This window comes from Pterocles gutturalis, unplaced genomic scaffold (genome assembly GCF_000699245.1).
Source record: "Pterocles gutturalis isolate BGI_N339 unplaced genomic scaffold, ASM69924v1 scaffold23099, whole genome shotgun sequence".
NCBI lineage: Eukaryota > Metazoa > Chordata > Aves > Pterocliformes > Pteroclidae > Pterocles > Pterocles gutturalis.
Genome location: NW_010136405.1, coordinates 8,491 through 28,476, shown reverse-complemented (window position 1 = coordinate 28,476; position 19,986 = coordinate 8,491). Strand labels below are relative to the sequence as shown.

At 41.5% G+C, this 19,986-nt stretch overlaps 1 protein-coding gene across 1 annotated transcript in view; it reads left to right on the top strand.

Annotated features, from left to right (window-relative positions):
* CARD11 (caspase recruitment domain family, member 11) overlaps window positions 1–8,990 on the top strand; it is a 40,907-nt gene extending 31,917 nt beyond the window's left edge. The window contains exons 16-24 of the mRNA XM_010082299.1: window positions 462–588; window positions 1,689–1,929; window positions 2,346–2,442; window positions 3,540–3,635; window positions 4,584–4,716; window positions 5,388–5,567; window positions 6,723–6,847; window positions 7,688–7,803; window positions 8,365–8,990. Coding sequence (XP_010080601.1) covers window positions 462–588; window positions 1,689–1,929; window positions 2,346–2,442; window positions 3,540–3,635; window positions 4,584–4,716; window positions 5,388–5,567; window positions 6,723–6,847; window positions 7,688–7,803; window positions 8,365–8,569 — 1,320 coding nt within the window. The 3' untranslated portion in view covers window positions 8,570–8,990. The remainder of the gene's footprint in view (window positions 1–461; window positions 589–1,688; window positions 1,930–2,345; window positions 2,443–3,539; window positions 3,636–4,583; window positions 4,717–5,387; window positions 5,568–6,722; window positions 6,848–7,687; window positions 7,804–8,364) is intronic.
* The last annotated feature ends 10,996 nt before the right edge of the window (window positions 8,991–19,986 follow it).

The following is a 19,986-nucleotide window of genomic DNA, read 5'->3' as shown; positions in this document are numbered from 1 at the left end:
TTTAGAGTGGCCTGTCCTGGGACCAGACATGTTAGGAACAGAAACAGATACAGCTGCAATAGGAATGGGAAGGGCTGCACAGCTGCATAGCTGTTCCCAGCATCATAAGCAGGAGTTCAACAATGTTTCTGCTAGGTTGCTCTTTGCTTAGTTTTCCCTCCATTAACAGTGTTCCCAAACCACTTTCCTGTTAAAATGCCTCCAAGGGGAAAAAAAACCCCACAACTGATACTCCTGCACTGTTTATTACTGGGAAGCCTGAGTTTGTCAAAGAGCTGCAGTTGACTGCTAGCATTCTTAATTTGAGAGAAAAGCAATTAAACATTTAGAATGTAATCTGCATCTTGATAGCAAAGTATCTGCATTGCTTAATCAGAAAAAGATTGTCACTGTAAAAAAAATGATATAATTGACTGAGAGATTGAACCCACACTGGAGAGTGATATTTCTTTCATATCTAGTTGGAGTGCTGCATCAAAGAGGAAAATCAGAGTGTTCCCTTGGATACCTGCACAAAGGAAGAAGTTCACTGGACAATTCAAAGGTGCAGTGGTCCAGTAACACTCCAGTATAAATCAAATCACGAAGGTAAGACCAAAAGTATTTCTCATCTCAAACAGTCCCGGGTCTATTATACTAACTAGTCTGGATGAGAATGGCAGAACCAGAATATCCTTTGTATTGGTATAAATCTGAAGCACGTCCACTGATGTTAATTATAGGTCCCCTGTGTAACTACTCCAGCTTTTAGCATTGTGGCTGACAACAAAAGAAGCCCATATGCTTGTTACTACAGGACTCTGAAGGTTTACATGGTGGACCAATAATGACATGACTCACAAAACACATTGAACTTATTTTCACATATAGTTTTCTGTAACGTAATGTGGTGAGCTGAATCATCTTTATCCAGCTGAAGTTGATTTAGCGTTTACCTGATGGAGTTTCTCTGTTTCTTACCTTTGTGGCTTCATCTTATCTTCAACAACTGGAGTTCATGTGTGGTGTCAGAATTTGATTTTAGTGTTCATGGCCTGTAATGATAATTTCAGGTTATGGATCAAAAATTACATTCCAAAATCCATATGTTACTGGCGCATATGATTTTTTTTAATGCTGGTTAGAGAATTTCAGCTGCATAGATCACACATGAAGTGATGTCTTTGAATTTCTTTTATGGTTTCAAAGGTAGGAAGGAATACTGCAATTTTTTTGAGCACCACTTAAGTAAAGATAAAGCATGCCATAGATTGTGGGAGTGCCAATTAGAGCTAATAATAAAGGGAATACCTCGTCATTAAAATTGGTGGCAGAACTCAAGCTGTACTTAGAGGATAGAACTATAGCTGTGTCTGCATCTTTGCTGATAAGCTCTCTGTCTCACAGGTCATGTGTGGAGTACTGAAAATGGACTTACCTAAAAGTATCATTATAATGAGAAAATTTCACAGATTCTGATACCAGCAGCATGAGCTGTTTCTAAATCAATGCCCCGTTAGCGTCTTCAAGGTGCAGACCCGTAACCTTGTTGTAACTAGTGTAACTAGCACTCTAGAAGTATAAGCCCTGTCCTGAAGGAGCTTCAGAAGTTTGTGCTGTGTGCTTCTCCCAGAGGATGCCCAGGAATGTGACAATACTGAGTTTGACCAGCAGCTGATCATGCTTCACCCCTTCCTTTGTCGCTGCAGGTTACCGTAAACTGCTGTCAGAACTAGAAGAAGGGCTGATCACGTCGGGAGACTCGTTTCATATCCGCTTGAATCTGAACATCTCCAGCCAGCTGGAATGCTGTACCTTGTCAGTGAAATGTGATGAGATTGTTCATATTCTTGACACCATGTACCAGGGGACGTACCAGTGGCTGTGTGCCAGGGTTGATCCTTTCACTGACAAGGATCTGGAAATGGGGACCATTCCCAGCTACAACCGGTGAGCGTAATGCTGAGTGATCAGGGCTGAGAGCAGGGAAATGTCCCCCTGAGAGAGGGGACGTTTCCCCTCTAAACAGGGAAATGTCTTAATTTTTGAGATAAGGCCTGGTGACGTTAAACTGTCGTATGAGCTACAAAGCTTCAGAAAGGAGACTTTAGAAAGCTGTTACCTGAAAGAATAATGTGTGCTTCTCAAAGAGTATCAGAGGAAAATACGCCATAGAGATTCTTTAATCCTTAACTGCACTGCAGTCATGCTCATTATTTTGTTCCTGCATTTACTGTGTGGTTCAGTCAGTCCTCACTGCTATTTCTATTTAATCTTTTCTGTAGGCTCAGACCCATTACAGTCCAACCTTTTTCTGAGCAGTCTCAAAGATATCTTGATCTATGTGATTCCATCCTTTCTTTCAGAGCCCAGCAACTTCTTTTGGTGAAGCTGCAGCGGCTGATGCACAGAGGAAGCAGAGATGAGACAGAAAGCTCCTATAATACCCTTCGGGCACTGCGGGTAAGCATCTACAAACAAGGTCTTTTTAACACCTGTTACTCCACTGCTACTTGTTCATGTTCATGATGTTAATTTTACAGAAAGTCCTGTTTACATTCTACATAGGTTTTGATTGTCCCAGGCAATGGACACCTTATATTTGCTTTAAATAATATTGTCCCTGGCAATGGACCTAGCTCTGGCACACCATTAAACCTTCCAGCTATGAGGGAGTATACTTTAAAAGTCTAATATCTGTTCTGTGTCTTAGTTAATCCTTTTGATTCTTCTCTGCCTGTAAGCCTCTAATGCATCTTCATATCCACATGAGGAAGAAGCTGTGTGCTTGGAGTTAATAATCAGAATTATTTCTCTCCCACTGTGAACAAGCATCTAATCCACAGAGTGATCATTGTCCCATCTTAGAAAGACCTGTCTCTTCCAACCTACCCACTATGGAGAGAAGTGAGATTATCAGGTCTTCACACACAACAGCCCTGCCAATTTCTCCTTTTCCCTCAGTGAAAGTAATTTGATTTTTCTTTCTTTAGACCGAAGAATTCCATCTTTACATAATTAAAAACTAACTTCCTGGTGTATTAGTTGCCATAAGTTATTTTTAGAGCTTGGGAGACATATATGCTGCTAACATTTGCAGAGACACCATAGCCAGTGCTTGCATTTGATTTCAGTCAAGGTTAAGTGTCATGCATTCCTTCTGTAGTCCAGTCCCTGTTATCAAAGGGACAGAGATCACTGGCAGAGATGCTAGTGAAAGCAAAAGCTTTGCATGCTATTTCTTGGTGCAGAAATTATCTTTTTCATAAGCTGTGGAGAGGAGTCTGCTGTGAAGAAAGGAATGTGGAAGAGCAGTAACAGAAGGAGTGTTTCTCAGTGTAGCCTATGCTATGTCTACAGTTTGTTTAGAACATGGTATTTGGGATGGATAGGAATCAATCACTATCCGTTCTACTGGAAAAATAAATTATCTGCTCTTGCTTGTTCTGTTTCTCAAATGTTGGGAATTAAAAAAACAAAACAAAACAAAAACCATAACCAACAAACCAAAAAAAGAAAAGAGGGAGGGAAAGAAAATTGCCTGCGTTCTTTTTCACTAGAATACATTGCAGCCAGAGGAGCCTGCGCCACAGAGCGACCCAAAAACCAGCCCTCGCCTATCCAGAGCAAGCTTTCTTTTGGGCCAAATATTACAGGTAATAAAGTTCAAATCCTCAGTGCAGCGTCTGAAATAGTGCATCTGAACAGCAGATATTCTCAGGCTATCCTGGTTTCCACAGAAACCTCACCTTAGAGGTGTAGAGGTTGTATCGGGATTTATTCCTATTGAAAAGAGATTTAATATATTAAAAAGATGAATGGGTTGTGTTCTCTAACTGTGATGTGGAGTGTTTGATTTTAAGTGCATGCCTTCCATTACCAATGTAGCTTGATGAATCAAATGTGTCTGCCATCAGAGGCTGAAATGTGTTTTGCTTGAAGCATAAGGACAAGTCCATTGGGCTAGACCAAATCCCCAAGTCTCTGTGAGAATGAGGTTCCATCAGAAAATAGTCCTTTAATTGTAGGTCAGTGGCTGTGAGCGTGACAGAGACTGTGTGGGTGAAAAATAAAAAAGTCTTTGGAGGAAGATGGTTGTGAAGGTTAGCAAATACAGAGGAGGAGGAATTAATATCTGGATAGAAGAAAAGTTGGGTGGATGGGGAATGAAAGCATGAAGCCTATTTTTCAGGGTAAAACTGTGCCATTTGAGGGGTTTTAAGTCTCTCTGGTGCAGCAAAGAAGAGGCAGAGTTTTGGGTATAACCTGTGATCCATTTGTGCAAATACTGAGTGGGTATGTTACTCTGCTGTGGACACATCAGTGCTTCTGCTGGTGATAGCAGGGAGCTCTGCAAAAAAAAAGAACATGCTACTTAAGAGCAGAGAACAAAATAAGAAATCCCAAAGAGGATTAACAAAGGCTCTGAATCAGATCTATGATATTTAAAGAGCCTTAGAATTCAGTCAACAGATCCACGGAGTCTTGTCTTTGTTAGACATAGGTAATTCAGATCTTGTATATAACAAGTGTGGGCTGTTGAACTCACGGGAGAATAAAGAATGTAAGAAATGAGGGTCAAATCTCTTCCTTCACCTTTTCAGTTTGTCAGTAGGTCTGAAAACAAATATAAGCGTATGAATAGCAATGAGCGAGTCCGTATCGTCACTGGCTGGCCCTCTGGTATGGCACGGACCTCATCTGAAGCAAAGAAGCCATTGCCTGATAAACCAGAAGGTATGGATATAAAATAGTAATAGCTTTAACGCACGTGGCACTGATATAAAGGCCACCTACATAACTGCGTGGCTGTGAAAAAATGTCAAAGGTCTTTCCCATGACTAACTTCTGTAGCCCACTCTGTGCAAAAAATTCAACAGCATTTGTGACCAAAACACTGATTTTGCTGAAAGTGCTCGGAGCACTAAACATTCATGGGCAAGTTTAGGACAGTGAAGCTTCCTGTTTGGTTGGCAGCTCTTCCTAGGTGCTTTCTTGCTCTTTGCCCAAAAACATTTAACTCAAAGTAAGTCAAGCTAATAAGCAGAAAGATTCTCCATGCAAGTGTCCTGTAAAAGTATGAAATAATAATATGTGTAGATGTGGTGCTTAGGGGCATGGGTTAGTGAGTTAGGTGGTGTTGGGTTGGACTTGATGATCCTTGAGGTCTTTTCCAACCTTAATGATTCTATGATTCTATGATCTCTTGAAAGCAAAAAGCACTTGAATTATTTAGTATTAGGCTGGACGTCATACTAGTGGATATATAGTAAAGACAACCCCAGCAACAGAGGAGGGAGGAACACTGTGACTAACCGTGTCATTTCTGGCTCTTGTGTTTCTCCTTCTTTTTCTCCAAATACTGATGGAGAGGAAACCAGAGAATAAATGTTTTGTTCTTTGCTCAGATGTGGATTCCGAAAATGAAATCAATAAGAGGCTCAGTCTGATCCCGTATAGCTTGGTGAGGCCGATCCACTGTGAGCGCAGGCGCCCTGTACTTTTCACTCCCACCATGCTTGCCAAGACCTTGGTACAGAAGCTTCTCAACTCTGGAGGTGCCCTGGAATTCAACATATGCAAGCCAGGTAATGGGATAAAAGAGGACCGTGACTGTTAGCCCTCGATGTTGGAAATAGGAACATATATATGCGTGCACACGTAGGGGCATGCACACGTGACAGTTTCTTGAGGTACTTCAAGTCACATCAGAGTGATGTGTAGCTATAAATCCTACTTTTTGAGACTATCTGAGATATTTGAATGTTTTTGAGACAGCCAATGCACATGGTTATGAGATTCTGTGTCTATGAATATTATCCATGTGTATGCTGGGTGGTTGCTAGGATGCCCTTCAGAGACTGAAATGCTGCGAGTGCTCTTTCTGTTTGCATACTGTTTGCAGACTGCACATCTAGGCAATGTGAAATTTTGATTAATTTGTTTCTAGTATTTGCTATTATGAGGAATATCTTCCCTAGAGCGACTTTAGGTTTGTATCTCATCCGAGACTGTGAAGATTGTGCATTTGATCTATTTGAAAGTCTGATTTTCTTCCATGCTAAGTATTTACTATTAGAGCAATACGCCATGCCGTGATTGCTGTAGGGAAGGATTGTATACAACACAGCATTAAACACAGCTGACGTTTCATTTTTACACTAATATTCAATACCCACCACATAGTATGCAGTCTTAAAGTTATCCAGACAGAGAAACTGGAAAGTTAAGTATTATAATAAATATCGCCTGTCTTGCAACATAAAACAAAAGCTTTGATGTAGAGCTGCAATTCACAAGGGGGCCAGTGTTACACATTGCAACCTAAGCCTTTTTTTTTTGAAACTTTAAACACAAATGTTGGAACACTAAATCCATGGTTTAGGAGTCTGTACTGAAGAGACCTTTTTTTTTAGCACTTGTCAGCATCCTCCAGCCCTGAAATGTTACCATATAACATTAGGTGCTGGAATTGTATTTACTGTTTTAATTTAATGCCTTCATAGTGCTGTAGTAATTGCCCAAGGACTCATTGGTGCAGGATATAGCTGAGATGTTCAGCTGTGATCAGATTAAGCTTTAATTGAATTCAATGGAAGAAATGAGGCAGCTGTTGAGACAATTAATTGCTCATCTTCTTTCCCTGAACCGCCCTTACATCCTGTGTGAAGTACTATTGGAGAGTTTTCTAGGTGTTCTGTTGTTGTGATCTTGAGTTTGTCCTCATCCACATCTCTTTCCAGATACTGTAACAAAGGAAGAGTTCTTAAGGAAGCAAAGAACAGAGACTATCATCTTCAGCAGAGAAAAGAATCTGAACACATATGAATGTATTGTACCTGCCAATATTGAGGCTGTCACTGCCAAGGTGCTTAGAGTACCCTGTGTCCCTTCGCTAGGCTATCTGTGAATCTCTGCAAGCTATGTTTCTTCTTGAATAAGAGACTGACCAATTTTCAGTTGCATGTTCTCTCTCTTGTCCACTTTCAAGCTCAGATTTATATTTATTCTCCCAAGTGGCTTTTATTTATGCTCTTGCTTTTCCTTTTCTTTTTCATCCTCAGCCATATCCTTTTATATTCTCGCTCTTTCCCAGTGATGACCCACATTGATGCAGCAAAATATCCTTTCATTTTCTATGCTCCATCCTTTATACAGTTCCTTTTCATATCATAAGTATATATGAATATACGAGAGAGTAAGAGATACAAGGACTTAGACAAAAGGAAGGATAGCCTGAAACGCAGACATGGGGGTGTACAATACAAAGATAACAATGTCAAAGACACAGATCTCATATCAAGTAGAGGAGATTTGATGCACAGCATGGAAGAAAGGAGAATTGAAGTGTTGTTTTTTTCTCTCACAAGTAGTTGCAGTAGATGTTCTCTTTGAACAAAGAGCAAGTATATGTGTTTGTGTATATATGTAAAACTGGTATTTTATCATGCTCTTCATCTTTAGATCAATTCCTTTCTATTTTAAACCTTTTCAGAAAGCTGTTAAGCTCAGCTGTTATTTGACTGACTGGTTTTAAACCAATAGGAGGAGTTTGGGCTTTAAATGTATATTTGAATAAAAGGTTTTAAATCAGTACAATGGCAAATGGAGAGCTTTTCAGGTGACCCCATAAGGTATGGATACCTTTATGTCAAGATTCCACAGCAGTGAATGTTCCTTTGTGACACTGTTATGACTTTGTTTTTAGAACAAGCATTGTCTCCTGGAAGCTGGAATAAGCTGCACAAAGGATTTAATCAAAGCCAGGATATATCCTATTGTTCTCTTTATCAGAGTTTCAGAGAAAAACATCAAGAGGTTCAGGTAATGTATCAAACCTTTTGCATATTTGATATTCTGTCTTATTCAGTGAATAATTCTTGAGTCTAATAATGTTCTCACTGAGAGAAATAAAGAACCTCTTCTCTCTTCATCTGGTGCTTCTGTGTGCACTATTTCCTCCTATGACTCCTCCCTGAAATCTTACAACTGGGGAAAGTAGGAATTCCCCAAATCTAGCACTCTTTCATTGTCACCGATAGCAATGAGCATGGTGGGAGGATGAGACTGAAGAATATGTGGTTTTCTCCATGCTCAGTACTCCCACAGCATTTCTTAAGGTAATTCTAGCTGGAAGAGGAAAGGTTGTAAACACTTGCACTCTCCCTACATTCAGTCCTCTTAAATTATTTCCCCATAGCAAATATTTTTCCTTGGTGGCAGCATGGATATAGGGGGGAGGATAGACCTGGAGTAGCTGTATTCTCCACTGCTTTTATTGCTTGTATATAGTCAGTAGAAAATAAATTATTGATGGGATAACTGGGGCTACAGGATTAACTTTAAAAGTAAGACATTTATTTTTGGTCTACCTGTTTGATACAGGAAACTACTGCCAAAGCCAGAGACTGAAGATGAGTTTTTACGTATGTGCCGTCTGAAGGAGAAAGAACTGGAAGCACTGCCATGCCTTTATGCCTCTGTAGAGGCAGATGCGTGGAGCAGTATTGAAGATCTTATCCGAACAATAAAAGACAGGATCGCAGAAGAGCAGCGTAAAACCATCTGGGTAGATGAAGATCAGCTATAAAAAACAATAAGTAAAATGGAGCTCTTTGGTGACAGAAGGACAGACCCAGGTGGAGCAGGGGCTCACAGAATTCTCTGATTAGGTGCCCAGTGCTCACTCCTGTTTCACCCTTGCTGGCTGGGGACTTCCTGCTGGCAGAATGCATGTATGGACTGGAACTGGAGCTGTGCTGAACAGCCGGTGTCTCAGATGCTGGGGATGTAGGATGTGGGTCAGACCACAGCCACCACTGCCACTTCTGACCCACCAGCATCTCTTACAGGACAGCAGCTGTGAGGAGAAAGATCTTGAGGGGGAGCTTGGGGTAATTTATTATGTTAAAAATATGGACCACCTTTGGTTCATTTAAACCTTCTGATGAGACCAGATAAATGGAATCTAAGAGGAATAAAGCATGGGGATTGGGCTAAAGGATATGGAATTGAGATGTGCCCCACATAATGCTCTGAGGTGAGATTTGGAACATAGTTAAGGAAGCTGAAGGCTGGTTGGTAGCAAGAGAAACACTACCGCTGATGGCCGTAGCAGCTCTGTAGCCCTATTTTTCCACAACCATTTTAACAGAAGAGAAGAAAATAGCTATTATTCCTGGCATTAATTAAAATTACAATTTTCCCTTCCCTTTTATACCCCAGTTCTATTTAACAGGTTTGCAGGTTTCCTTTGTAGTCCTTGCACTTACAGGAAAATAGACTCCACTGTCCCAGTGGTACATCAGATCTTTCCAGATGTGCCAATGTTTCATTTAGTTTATCCCTGCCTCTGCATTGTATCCATTTGTACATCTCTCAATTTTTAACATTTTTTACTCATGGAAAATACCATGGTGCCTTCTCCAGACAACAGGTTTCTCTGTTTCTTCACTGAAATCTATATTTTTCTACAACATCATTGCCTGCCAACATGCCTGCTCTCAACAGGAGGGACTGTTCTGAGAAGAAGAAAAGGAGAATTTCATAAGCCAGTAATTGCTGTGAGCCACTCAGTCCTTGACCTCTCTGCCATGATTGACAGCAAGGAGACCAGCAAGCATCACACTGTGCTGTGGCCAAGTAGGATAATATTTTCAAAAGTGTGTACATGGCTTAGAAGACCACATCCTATTTTTAAAAGCACTTAACTCCTCAGAGAGTTTAAGTTCCACTGATAATGAGTGGGACTTAGACTCCCAAATCTCTCCGGTCTTTTAAAATTTTTCCTCTATACATTCGACACTGTATTGAGACTGACAAATTGATTCAATAAAACCGACCAGATAATAATGACTGGCACAAGCGCTGATCTGAAATGCAATAAAAATTGACCTACAGATGAAGAGTTGCACCTCCCATTATCCTTAGGTCCTTCATTCCTTGCCATATCCCTCCCTTTTAAAATGCATTTAATAACAAATTTACCTTTACTTCTGTGTGCATCCCCAGTTCCCCATCTTGGTGCTGCAGCCTGGTGTACAGCAGCTGGCAATAAAAAGACAAACAGAATCCAAGCAAAACATCTGGCCTGGTTGCCCTCACTAGATTAACTGCTCCATTATCTTTGCAATGAGCTTCTGATGTTGTGGGTGTCTCTGGTAGATTGGGTCAGTCCATGTTGGCTTGTGTGGTTGTGCTATCCTGCTCTTCTTTTTTATGCACATCATTTTTTAACTAATGGTATCTTCTAGAAGTCATTTATGTCACTTTACATCTAATTTCTGCTGCTGGGTTTCTCAAATTATTAATGTTTGAAAGACTGTTCATAGCCAGCATTTCTCAGAGAATAACTCTTTACCTGCCCAATGCCATCTGTTTGAACTGTGCAAGCAGGGGGATACTACTATTTTGCAATCTCTTTACAAAGTATAGGCTGCATACACAATTTGCAACTCCCTCCAGGGCAAAGAATAACAACCAATTGGGGTATATAGAGAACAAATTGGATAATTCTTCAGAGATCTCTGTAGCTCAAGCAGAAATAAGAAAGTATCAATTGGAAAAGCTAAGCTTTCCAGGAGCATTTTGCATTCATTCCTAATCTCCTGATAATGCAACCCTGTGTAACAGCTGCCTGCGGTTTGTTTCTGCCCCTCTTGTGGTAGTTTCTGAGTCCACAGCTGAGCAATGGGAGGAACCGTAAGAACACTTCTCAGCTGCTTCAGCACAAAGCAGCCAGGTCAGCGTCAGATCCCTTCTGGAGCAACCAGCTGACTGCTCATCGGACAGGACTCATAGGATGTCCGTGTCCCATGGGCTGTGCCGCAGGGATCAGTAACATCTGGTGGAACAGCTGGAACAGATGGCCGGTGGGGCGGAGGGGATGAAGTATCTCAGACTGTCGTGGTTGTTCCTTCTCTCCCCACAGCTTTATTTCTGAGCCCTCTTTACACAGACAACAACGGTGGATGTGATTTATCTCACTTAACTTTAGACATGGGAAAGGTACATGCCAAAGTCTAAAGGAGGTTCCTTTTACAATGAATGGAGATACACCTCTGAAGAGCTATTTGTCTAACTTACTGTAGATGGCTATCTGAGGATGAGATTAATTGCCCTGTGAACTGTCTGGGGTTTTTTTTTCATGGACTATAGAAAGAAACTAGAGAATTAGCCTGGCCTTTAGCATTTAGCTCTTTGATCTGCAGTTTAGGACAGCTAAACCACCTTATGGGAAAAGTGGAACAAGAGAGTTAAGCAGAGAACAACAAGAGATCTAATTATTTCTGTGAAACAAGAGAGAAGTGAACACATGGAACAGTCTTTTCTTCTTGGTATCTGAGTCCATCTCCTGTAAATTCCCAGCTCTGCAGGTACTGTAAGGCATTGTGGTTGTCTACTCATGGGATGCAAAGCCACCAGGCTCTGTTAAGTGAAGTTCACTGGCAAAACTGTGCACTGTAGCCTATAACCCTCACCCCTCTTTGGCTCAATGGAGAAGGATTGAAAACTATATATCCCCCCTTGACTTCTGGATTTGAACTCAAAGAGTAAATCTACAGCTGGAGTATGAATTGCAGAACTGCAACAGAGCAAAAGGGGCATTATCAGTTCCACCAGCCAAGGAGGTGCTTCTGATCTAGATCAAAATGCTGTCCAGCTAAACTGGAAGAAATTAACCTCTGCAGCTTTTGAAATATATTCAAATCTGCGTTCTTGAGAAGAGACCATGAATTTCCCTAAATGTCAGAGTGCTGGAATCAGTGTGGATTCCAAGTCCTGAACTGGCAGATCTGAAGTGCAAACTTGGAACTTGGGCTGTAGATAGTTGCAGTATTTTTCATTCTGCTCAGTCTCACTTGTGAGGTATTGCTTTAAGCTACCAACCACTTCCCTCCTCACATGTACGTCATATACACACACCTGGGCTCCTCATCACATCTACAAATGCCCACCTAGGCATAGCCAGCTTCAGTAGTATGGTTAAAAAATTGTAAGCAATGATTAAGAAAACAAAATGGAAATTAGAAATGTAAATGTTTGGTGTAAATAGTGTCACAACTGAATCCAAGGCAGACTCTCAGCTTGATCTCATCAAAGTGTAAAGATGTGACAAGTTTTATGTTGGAGTATTCTTTGGATGTTTTTGTATTGTTAGACAGCACTTGGTGTAAGATTTGTGATCGGTAACTGGACTTGCAGGTACCACTGTGTCGTGGTTTAACCCCAGCTGTCAATAACCACCACGCAGCCGCTCACTCACGCCCCCAGCCCTGGGTGGGATGGGGAGAGACTCAGAAGGAGAAAAGTGAGAAAAGTCACGGGTTGAGATAAAGACAGTTTAATAGGACAGCAAATGAAGAAATAATAATAAATAAGCATAAAAATTCAAGCTGCAGACCCAAGTTTGAACTGGATGCTGTGCTCAGACACCAGGGTTCAGACCAAGCTGCCTGACAGAGACATGTCTGGACACCAGTTGTATAGGTCTATCCAAGGTAAGCAACATTTACACCAATCCATTTTAAAATCACATCACTCAAGGTTTTTAATTGAAGCCTGGGAACATTTCTCAGCAATTTGTATTTTAAGTTAAAAAAGGAGTTAACAGAAAGTCGGGGTGATTGCCTTATATTTGGTATGCTACCTTTTCTCTAAAAAGGTGTAAGGCATAGAATAATAACCACCTTTCAAATTCTGTTATTGGAAAACTACTTCTTTTTCCCTTTAAGAGCTCACAAGAGCTTGTTGAAAAATTTTCAGATGTAGATTATTCTTTGGGAAATGTCGTTGAAAAATTGGCCACTAGAAAATGCAATTGGAAAACTTTTCAATGGAATATTTTTCTGTTAGGAAATGTGTTTTCATCCAAATCAATTGTCTATGGAAATGTTTCCATTCTAACATTTCATTTTTAAAAAATCTAAAGTATTTCAATAATACTGAAGCAGGCCTTTTCAATATTTCACATACTATCAATCTTTTACCCAAAAACATTTTTTTTTGTTTTACTTTTTTATTTTGATAGTTCAAATAATTTTAAAAGTCTACATTTAAACATTTGATTTGATTGGAGCACTTGAAGAAAATTTTGTATTTGATATTTATATACTACAAAATAATGGAATTAATGGCTTGTAGCTATCAGATGTGGTATAATGTCTATGATCACCAGGAAAAAATCAAACTGAATCTGGCTTTGCATTTTGTTTAACTCTGCTGATAAAGTGATGTATTATATAAGTCGGTATCATGCAGTTCAGCACATGGGGGAATTGTTGCAGGTAAAAATTTCATGCAAACTTTATTACACAGAATTTGATATTCGTTTGAATCAGAATTCTGGCTGGAGGCTAAGCTGTCAATCGGTCTGTCTGCGGCACAGACAGCTCTGGCAGCACAATTTGCAAGGGAGAAGGAACACACACAAAGCAGACTTGTGCCTATGAACTTTAAGTGGAGCTAGTTGCCAAAGCTGGAAAAGTGCCTATAAACCTGTTAGAGGTTTCTGTATTCTTTTATGCCAACCTATTTTAATGGCCATGGGTTCGAACGCTCCGTAGCAAGGATGAAGTCAGAGAGATGCTATTCAGGCAGGCTGACTTCAGCTCGGAGGGGATGGGATCGTGGGACGCCTGGAGCTGGCATGCGGGTTCCAGCTCTGCACGGGCACAGGAGGCTGAGGGGTTTAAGCAGCAGTTATTATGTGTCCCCTGGAGACTGGGAGAGCAAGACACAGGGGTTTGGGACTTCTGGGAGAGCAACATTCTAGGATTTTGCAATTATTTGAATTAAGTACTGGGAGTCATTCAGCATTAATCAGCTTATAGTGTGGAGCCTACCAACCGTGTTCCCCTTTGGTGCGGTTACTGTCTCCCTTGCTCTCGTTCAGTTCACTCTTGTGCTATCTACCATGAAAAGGAACACAAGACTTCAACACAATCAAGAGATTGTGATTCCTTTCTTATAAGTGTCTTTGTTTTCCCCATTTCTCCTGCTTGCCCGGTTTCCAGAGTTCCTGTTTGCTTTCCACCCCATGTGCTGTGTGGGCTCATTCAGGGTTTGTAGCCCTGAGATCCTTCATCACAGCACTGCTCTATGCAGTGGTCCAGTGCACCAAAAATAAATGAAGCTGTGTAAATTGAAACTGTAATTACAGAAGAACCTTGTGCTTTACTAGACTTGTCTGTAGGACAAAAAGGAGGCTCCTGCGGATCAATGTCATGTGCCTTTTGACTTTGGAGACCAAATCCCGGTGTGATTTCTGTTTCAAGCGCAGTGAATAGGGTTCTTTTGCTCTGGGTGGCAGAACAGCCATTGCCTGGGACATCCCTCCCAGCATAGCAGGGGTTACACCGACATGGCTGTGCCCCTGTCCTGCCCACACAGTACCTGGAAGAACTGGGGTAACCATTCTGTCTGACACTTTCCTGAACAGAAAACCTAAATCAGCCAACACAGTGCCGAGAGACTATGACACACAATTTCCTCCCGTGTCTTTCTGGTACTGCAGAATTCTGCTGTGCTCCCAGAAATCATGCTTGGTATTTCTGCAAAAATCTCTCCAGCCCTCACTGGTGATGCTGGACCCAAACATGAAGAACCTGTGCCGTTCTCATGGACTTTTCCTGACTCTTTCCAGTGTAAATTCTGCTCTCTATCTCTGAGCCTGCAAAAGCAAACAGGCAGCCTCCCTTCCCTGCAGTTTTCATCTGTAGAACTAACGCTTCTTTATGAAGAAGGTGTTGTTAACATCTTTGTACAGACAGAGTAAGTGGACGGAGAGCTGATGGGCACCAGGGTCTGGCCCCCAGCCCCTGTGCAGTGCTGGCTCCCCTCGGCCCATGCTGCGCCAGCCCCAAGGCTCTGAACGAGAGCGCCATGCAAGCCTGGCAGCTGTATCAAGGATTTCAGTGGTGGATGCCTTCAGTGGTGAGATTTCTAGTTTGATTTGAGAATTCTACCAGTAAGCCAAGGTAGAACAACAGGAAGCTGATCCACCCTCCCTCCCCCGCCGCCTTTTTTTCTGTTCCTCTGCTGCAGAAACTTTCTGATGCTCAGATCAGAGGCTATCCGGGGTTAAATGCACCATTAGTCACTGGAAAAAAAGGGGAAAAAAGAACCTTTAAAAGCAGATGGTGGGTGATAGAGAACCTGTTTGAGAGTAAATATCTACAGCAGCATGTCTCCTTCATCAGATATTAGCATCAAAAGCTGTCTGACAATTTAGCAACCAACAGCAATATTGATTTTCTTCCAAACTGCAGACACAGAAAGACAAAGATGGAGAGGTGGCTCTTTCATAGGATCCCCGTCATGCCTGGGCAAATAATAAGACACAACGGCATGACGGTAAAGTACCTGCAACACCCAGACCCGTCAGTGTGGTCACGGCAGCCTGGAGGTTTGAGGTTTGTGAGGGATGCACCAGCCAGTTCAGCTCCAGGCTCATCAGGAGCGCGTGCAGACTGGAGCGTTACCATCCCAGGCATCAGGAACTGGGACTGGGACCAGGACCCACCAAGGAAAATGGGAAATAGCGTAAAGTAGCGGAGCTGGGATGGAGTGTGGAAGAGCCCTGGAACGGGGCTTGCTTCCCTTGAATTAATTGCTGCAAAGCAGTCTGGACAGTAATAGCTACCACTCCTGTACCTCCCCCAGAGGCAGAAGCCATCCTGTCTTTTCAGGGCACTGGGAAAACAGCCATTTTGCCACCTTGGCAATCTGGAAAAATTCTTCCTGAGAACTAAGTTGCAACTGTTTTTCCCTTTATTCTCTGTCCCATTAACTTCTTTCTCACCAATTGGTAGAAAAGCCTTCTTGTGGTCAGCAGTCAGATCTTGGAACCACTTCTTGATGGCAAGTGTTGGGTATATCCAGTCCTTTGGAGAACAGCTGCTTTTTTTTTTTTTTCTCTGATTTAAATTCACAGCAACTAGTGATCTCACATCAATTACGTACACTTCTCCTTGTCTCTCTGTCTGAAATGTCAGTGAATCTGATAATTTTTGCTCACAGAAGTGGGGAACTAACAAGGATCTCTGGCACAGCCTGCAGTGATTGCATCTACCAAGGCATTAGCAAAACAGCAAGGAAACAGAAACAGGCACTGAAACTCCCTGATGTTCAATTCCCTGCTCAAAACCTAGCATTTAGAGAGTAACTCCTAACATAGTGCTTAAGAAGGCACCGGGGCACATCAGGACAGTGCTCAGGAAGGGCTACACCAGGCAATCTCTAGCCATGGTCATGGGAACATCCAGAATGTTCAGGAAAGAAATAAACACGGCAAGAAATAAAGAATCACTCATAATTAAACTGATTTATTCCTGGCACAAATGGATGCAATTCCATTACCTTTCAGTTCTGTCTAAATACACACCAGAAGGAACTAAGCTGGATATCGACTCTGACCTAGTTGGAGTTCCATATACTAACATTACTGTATTGTTAAAATACTGTTTTAAGAGCCAATTTTTGGTTGTTGCCTTCATTTTTTGCACCCTAGAGAAAGCCAGTGGGGTAAACTTCTATTAAATGAATGTGAAAAATTGATGCCTGGTTCTAAGTGCACATTTATAAATATAACATCAAATCCAGTGCCTCACAACAGCTTCTCTCCCAAACAGCTCTGCCCTCCGAGCACTGCAGCCCTGTAGGAATGGTCTTTTCTCTGACCAGCATCCTGAAAGGGTCAAGGAGTCTTCCAAAGCCAACCTTACGCTGGTGAGATTTTGCTTTGTCATTGTAGCATGTCTGCAGCATTTCCTTCTCCATATCCTGGTGCTGAGCTGATTTGCTCATTATCAGATTGCTGTTTATTAATCAAAGCAATAACAATGGGACAGAGAAGCGGGAATACAGCACAGACAGTGCTTCATTTGTTCCCATTGATTTTCCTATCACATTTTATTACGACTATTTACTTTGTATGCCTCAGGAAGATTGAACTGCACTGTGCAGTAGGGGTACGTACTTGAATTTATCTTCTCTTTAGCTCTTGCTATTTCTATTATGATAGTCAGAACAGTAGGCTTTTCCAGCAACTAAGCCATGACCTTCTCTGCTATCAAACAGCATACATAGATGCTGTGATAATTAGACTCCACCGGTGTGTGAAGTCCTGCAGGTGGAGTCCTAGGGAAATCCATGAGAATCATGGATACATCGGAAAATTAGATCTGCGAGACAACATCTTGCAAATTCTCAGCACTGACCAGCACCATTGCTACAGCTAAAGCAGCTAGAAGGTGTAACGAAAGAGCACGCAGAATGGGCATATACATATCCTTAGGCTGGGATGATCTGGTGGTTTCAGGATGAGGTTTTGTCTTGCAGTAAAATTAATGGAGATGATGGTGATGATGACACATGTTTCTTCCTGCTTCTTCCTAGCTCTTGTCTTAGATCACTGTTCACAAGCTGGATCTTGCAAACTTCATCCAGCACACCTAAAACATCAGGTAAGAGCAGATGATTGCTGTCAGGAGGTATGTGGTGGTTTATGGAAGTTGACACACGGGTCAACACAAAGACAAAGGATAGCACATGCTGTACGGTTGCATTAATTGTCTCCTTTCCACTAACAAGGCTCACTGAGAACCAAAAGCAACTTAAAAAGTGCCTGAAAAAGACTATCAAAACTTCTGGTGAAGCCCCTATTGTCAGCACAGGCAGGATTTCGCTCTAGAGATTTATAAGCGTTTGCACTATATTTATTCTGAAATTGCCCCATTCAGTGAGTACGACAGGAAACCCACGGCTGGCTGCGACTGGGTGTGAGATGCAGTTGCGTGGGGAGGTGCTGAGAATATATATTTTTAAAAATCTTTGTTTTCTACATTAATGTTATAATTAGCCTAATTCAGGAGTGAGAAGACAGCTAGCAGGTGGCAGCATGTGTCATTAATAAAATTCAAAACAGAAACCACAAGTAGTCAGCTGAGCTGAAAGTTTCCGTGGGCAATTACTGGAAATGTGAGAGTCCCTCATGCAGGAATTTCTTTCTTATCACGTGTTTTATCTTCCTGAGATGCTGTTTTGTAACTTAAGCAGAATGTGGAATGTGTGTGCATGTAGAAACACACATCTGTGTGCACCACGCACCAGAGTGAGCCTATGTCAACGTGTGCAACATCATCCTCCTTGGGAACCTGCCACATGACATCAGGTACAATTACTCTTTTGGTTTTTTTTAACAGCAGAACTGGTTCTTTTGTTCCACTAGCAGAAGCTTTTGGTTTTTCGAGCTGAGTTGCAATGTCCTGGCCCCTCTCTGAAGTACATACATATGTACACTTGTCAGTTGTCCAACAGCATCTGTAGAGTACGACACAGAGCTTGTCTGGTGGTTCCCCATCCTCCTGCAGCTGATGACCTTAAGCTGCACCAAATAATTATTTTCTCACAGGGTTTCTTCAGCAGCAGTAGGGGTAATTGAATGATTGTAGAATAGGCCACAAGGCCACCTGGGGTTAAGTGAAAACTAAAATAATGCCATCTACAGGAACATTTTTTGGTCACACTTAAGGTCACAGTCAGATAAAGGGTTAGGAAATATCAGCCTGAGAGTTTAACATCACAAATGGGTTTCTGCGAGCACAGCTTGTGAGTGATGGGAGGGGGTGAGGAACAGGGAGGAGAATATAAAGATACTGGTGGTGGATTTAACCTGCACTAAGTTCAGACACCTGGGTAAGATTCACTTGAGCGGTATTGATCAGAGTGGAAACGTTAAGTATCTCTGTTAATCTGGCCCTGTTTCATGCATGCTGTATTATTATTGTTATTAGAGCCTGTGATTTACTGTGTCCAGCCTGGATCACATTCAGCAGCTGTATTTCTCAAGATTATTTTTTCAGCCTTTCTTACCGAAGTGCATTTATGGCAGCAGAAGTTTTACGGCTTTTTAAAAGAATGATGTCTCCCTCCAGTGGTGACGTGATACAGCTTCGGTTTCCAAAATCAATTAAACCATGTGAGTCTGAGTCAATGAGAGTGCATGATGACAATACACTTCTACGTGAAACAATTTTGTAAAACCCACAGAAGAAGAGAATGAACCTTCCTTACCAGCCACCTCTTTTTATAACATTTCTCCCAGTAGAACTACTCTGTCTTTTTGAAAATCCTATTTTGTACAGCAAATCTCATTTTAATAGTCTTCATTTTAACAAAATATTTAAATATATGCAAATAGCACTGAATTCCCTCTCGATTTGCATGTTCTACTATTTGAGTAGCAATAGTTTCTATCCGCTGATTCCAGAGCTGTACAATAAAATACTAGGCTGGGTCCTGTCACCCTGTAGCATGAGGTAATACAGTGCTTTAGACATTTTGCAGAAAACATCTCTTTGGATTAAGCTGTTTTCAGTTCAGAAGGGACATGTTCAAGCCCTGGTCACCTTGTAACAGAAAGCCATATGATACGAGTGCACTGGGGTGAAGAGATATTGATTTACCTTCTGTAAAACAAATGTAAAGTCAAAAGCCTGAGCATTTTTCAGCACCTCTCCCATACTCTGCCTGATTTGTGTGACCCTTGCTGCAAGCCCAAGTCTCAGACCTTCGACGATACACCCCACACCTTTCTAAGCATCTCTGAATTTCAGATTCACATTATGACTCGCAAAACTTGTGTGGCCTGTGTTGTGAGCCACAAGTACTCCTTTATTCATCCACTTTGTGTTCCTTACTCAAGTTCTCTATTTTTCCTCTCTCTCTCTTTGCATTTCCACATCCGAGATGAACTTCACAACCCACTTTTCTTAACCTTCCTATGCCTTACTGTAGTCCCAGCAGAACCAGTGCAATATTAAAAAAAATATTAAAATAGCGGAGTGATACCTCAACACAGGAAACAGCAAGAAACTTTATTCTATTTAAAACAGTCTTTTGTGTTAATTATGCTTTTTCTTCCAATAGTGAATAACCACTCAGGGCTGAAATTGGAAGACTTGCTCAGAAAAGGTTCCATGTGATTATCTGACTATAATATGTCAG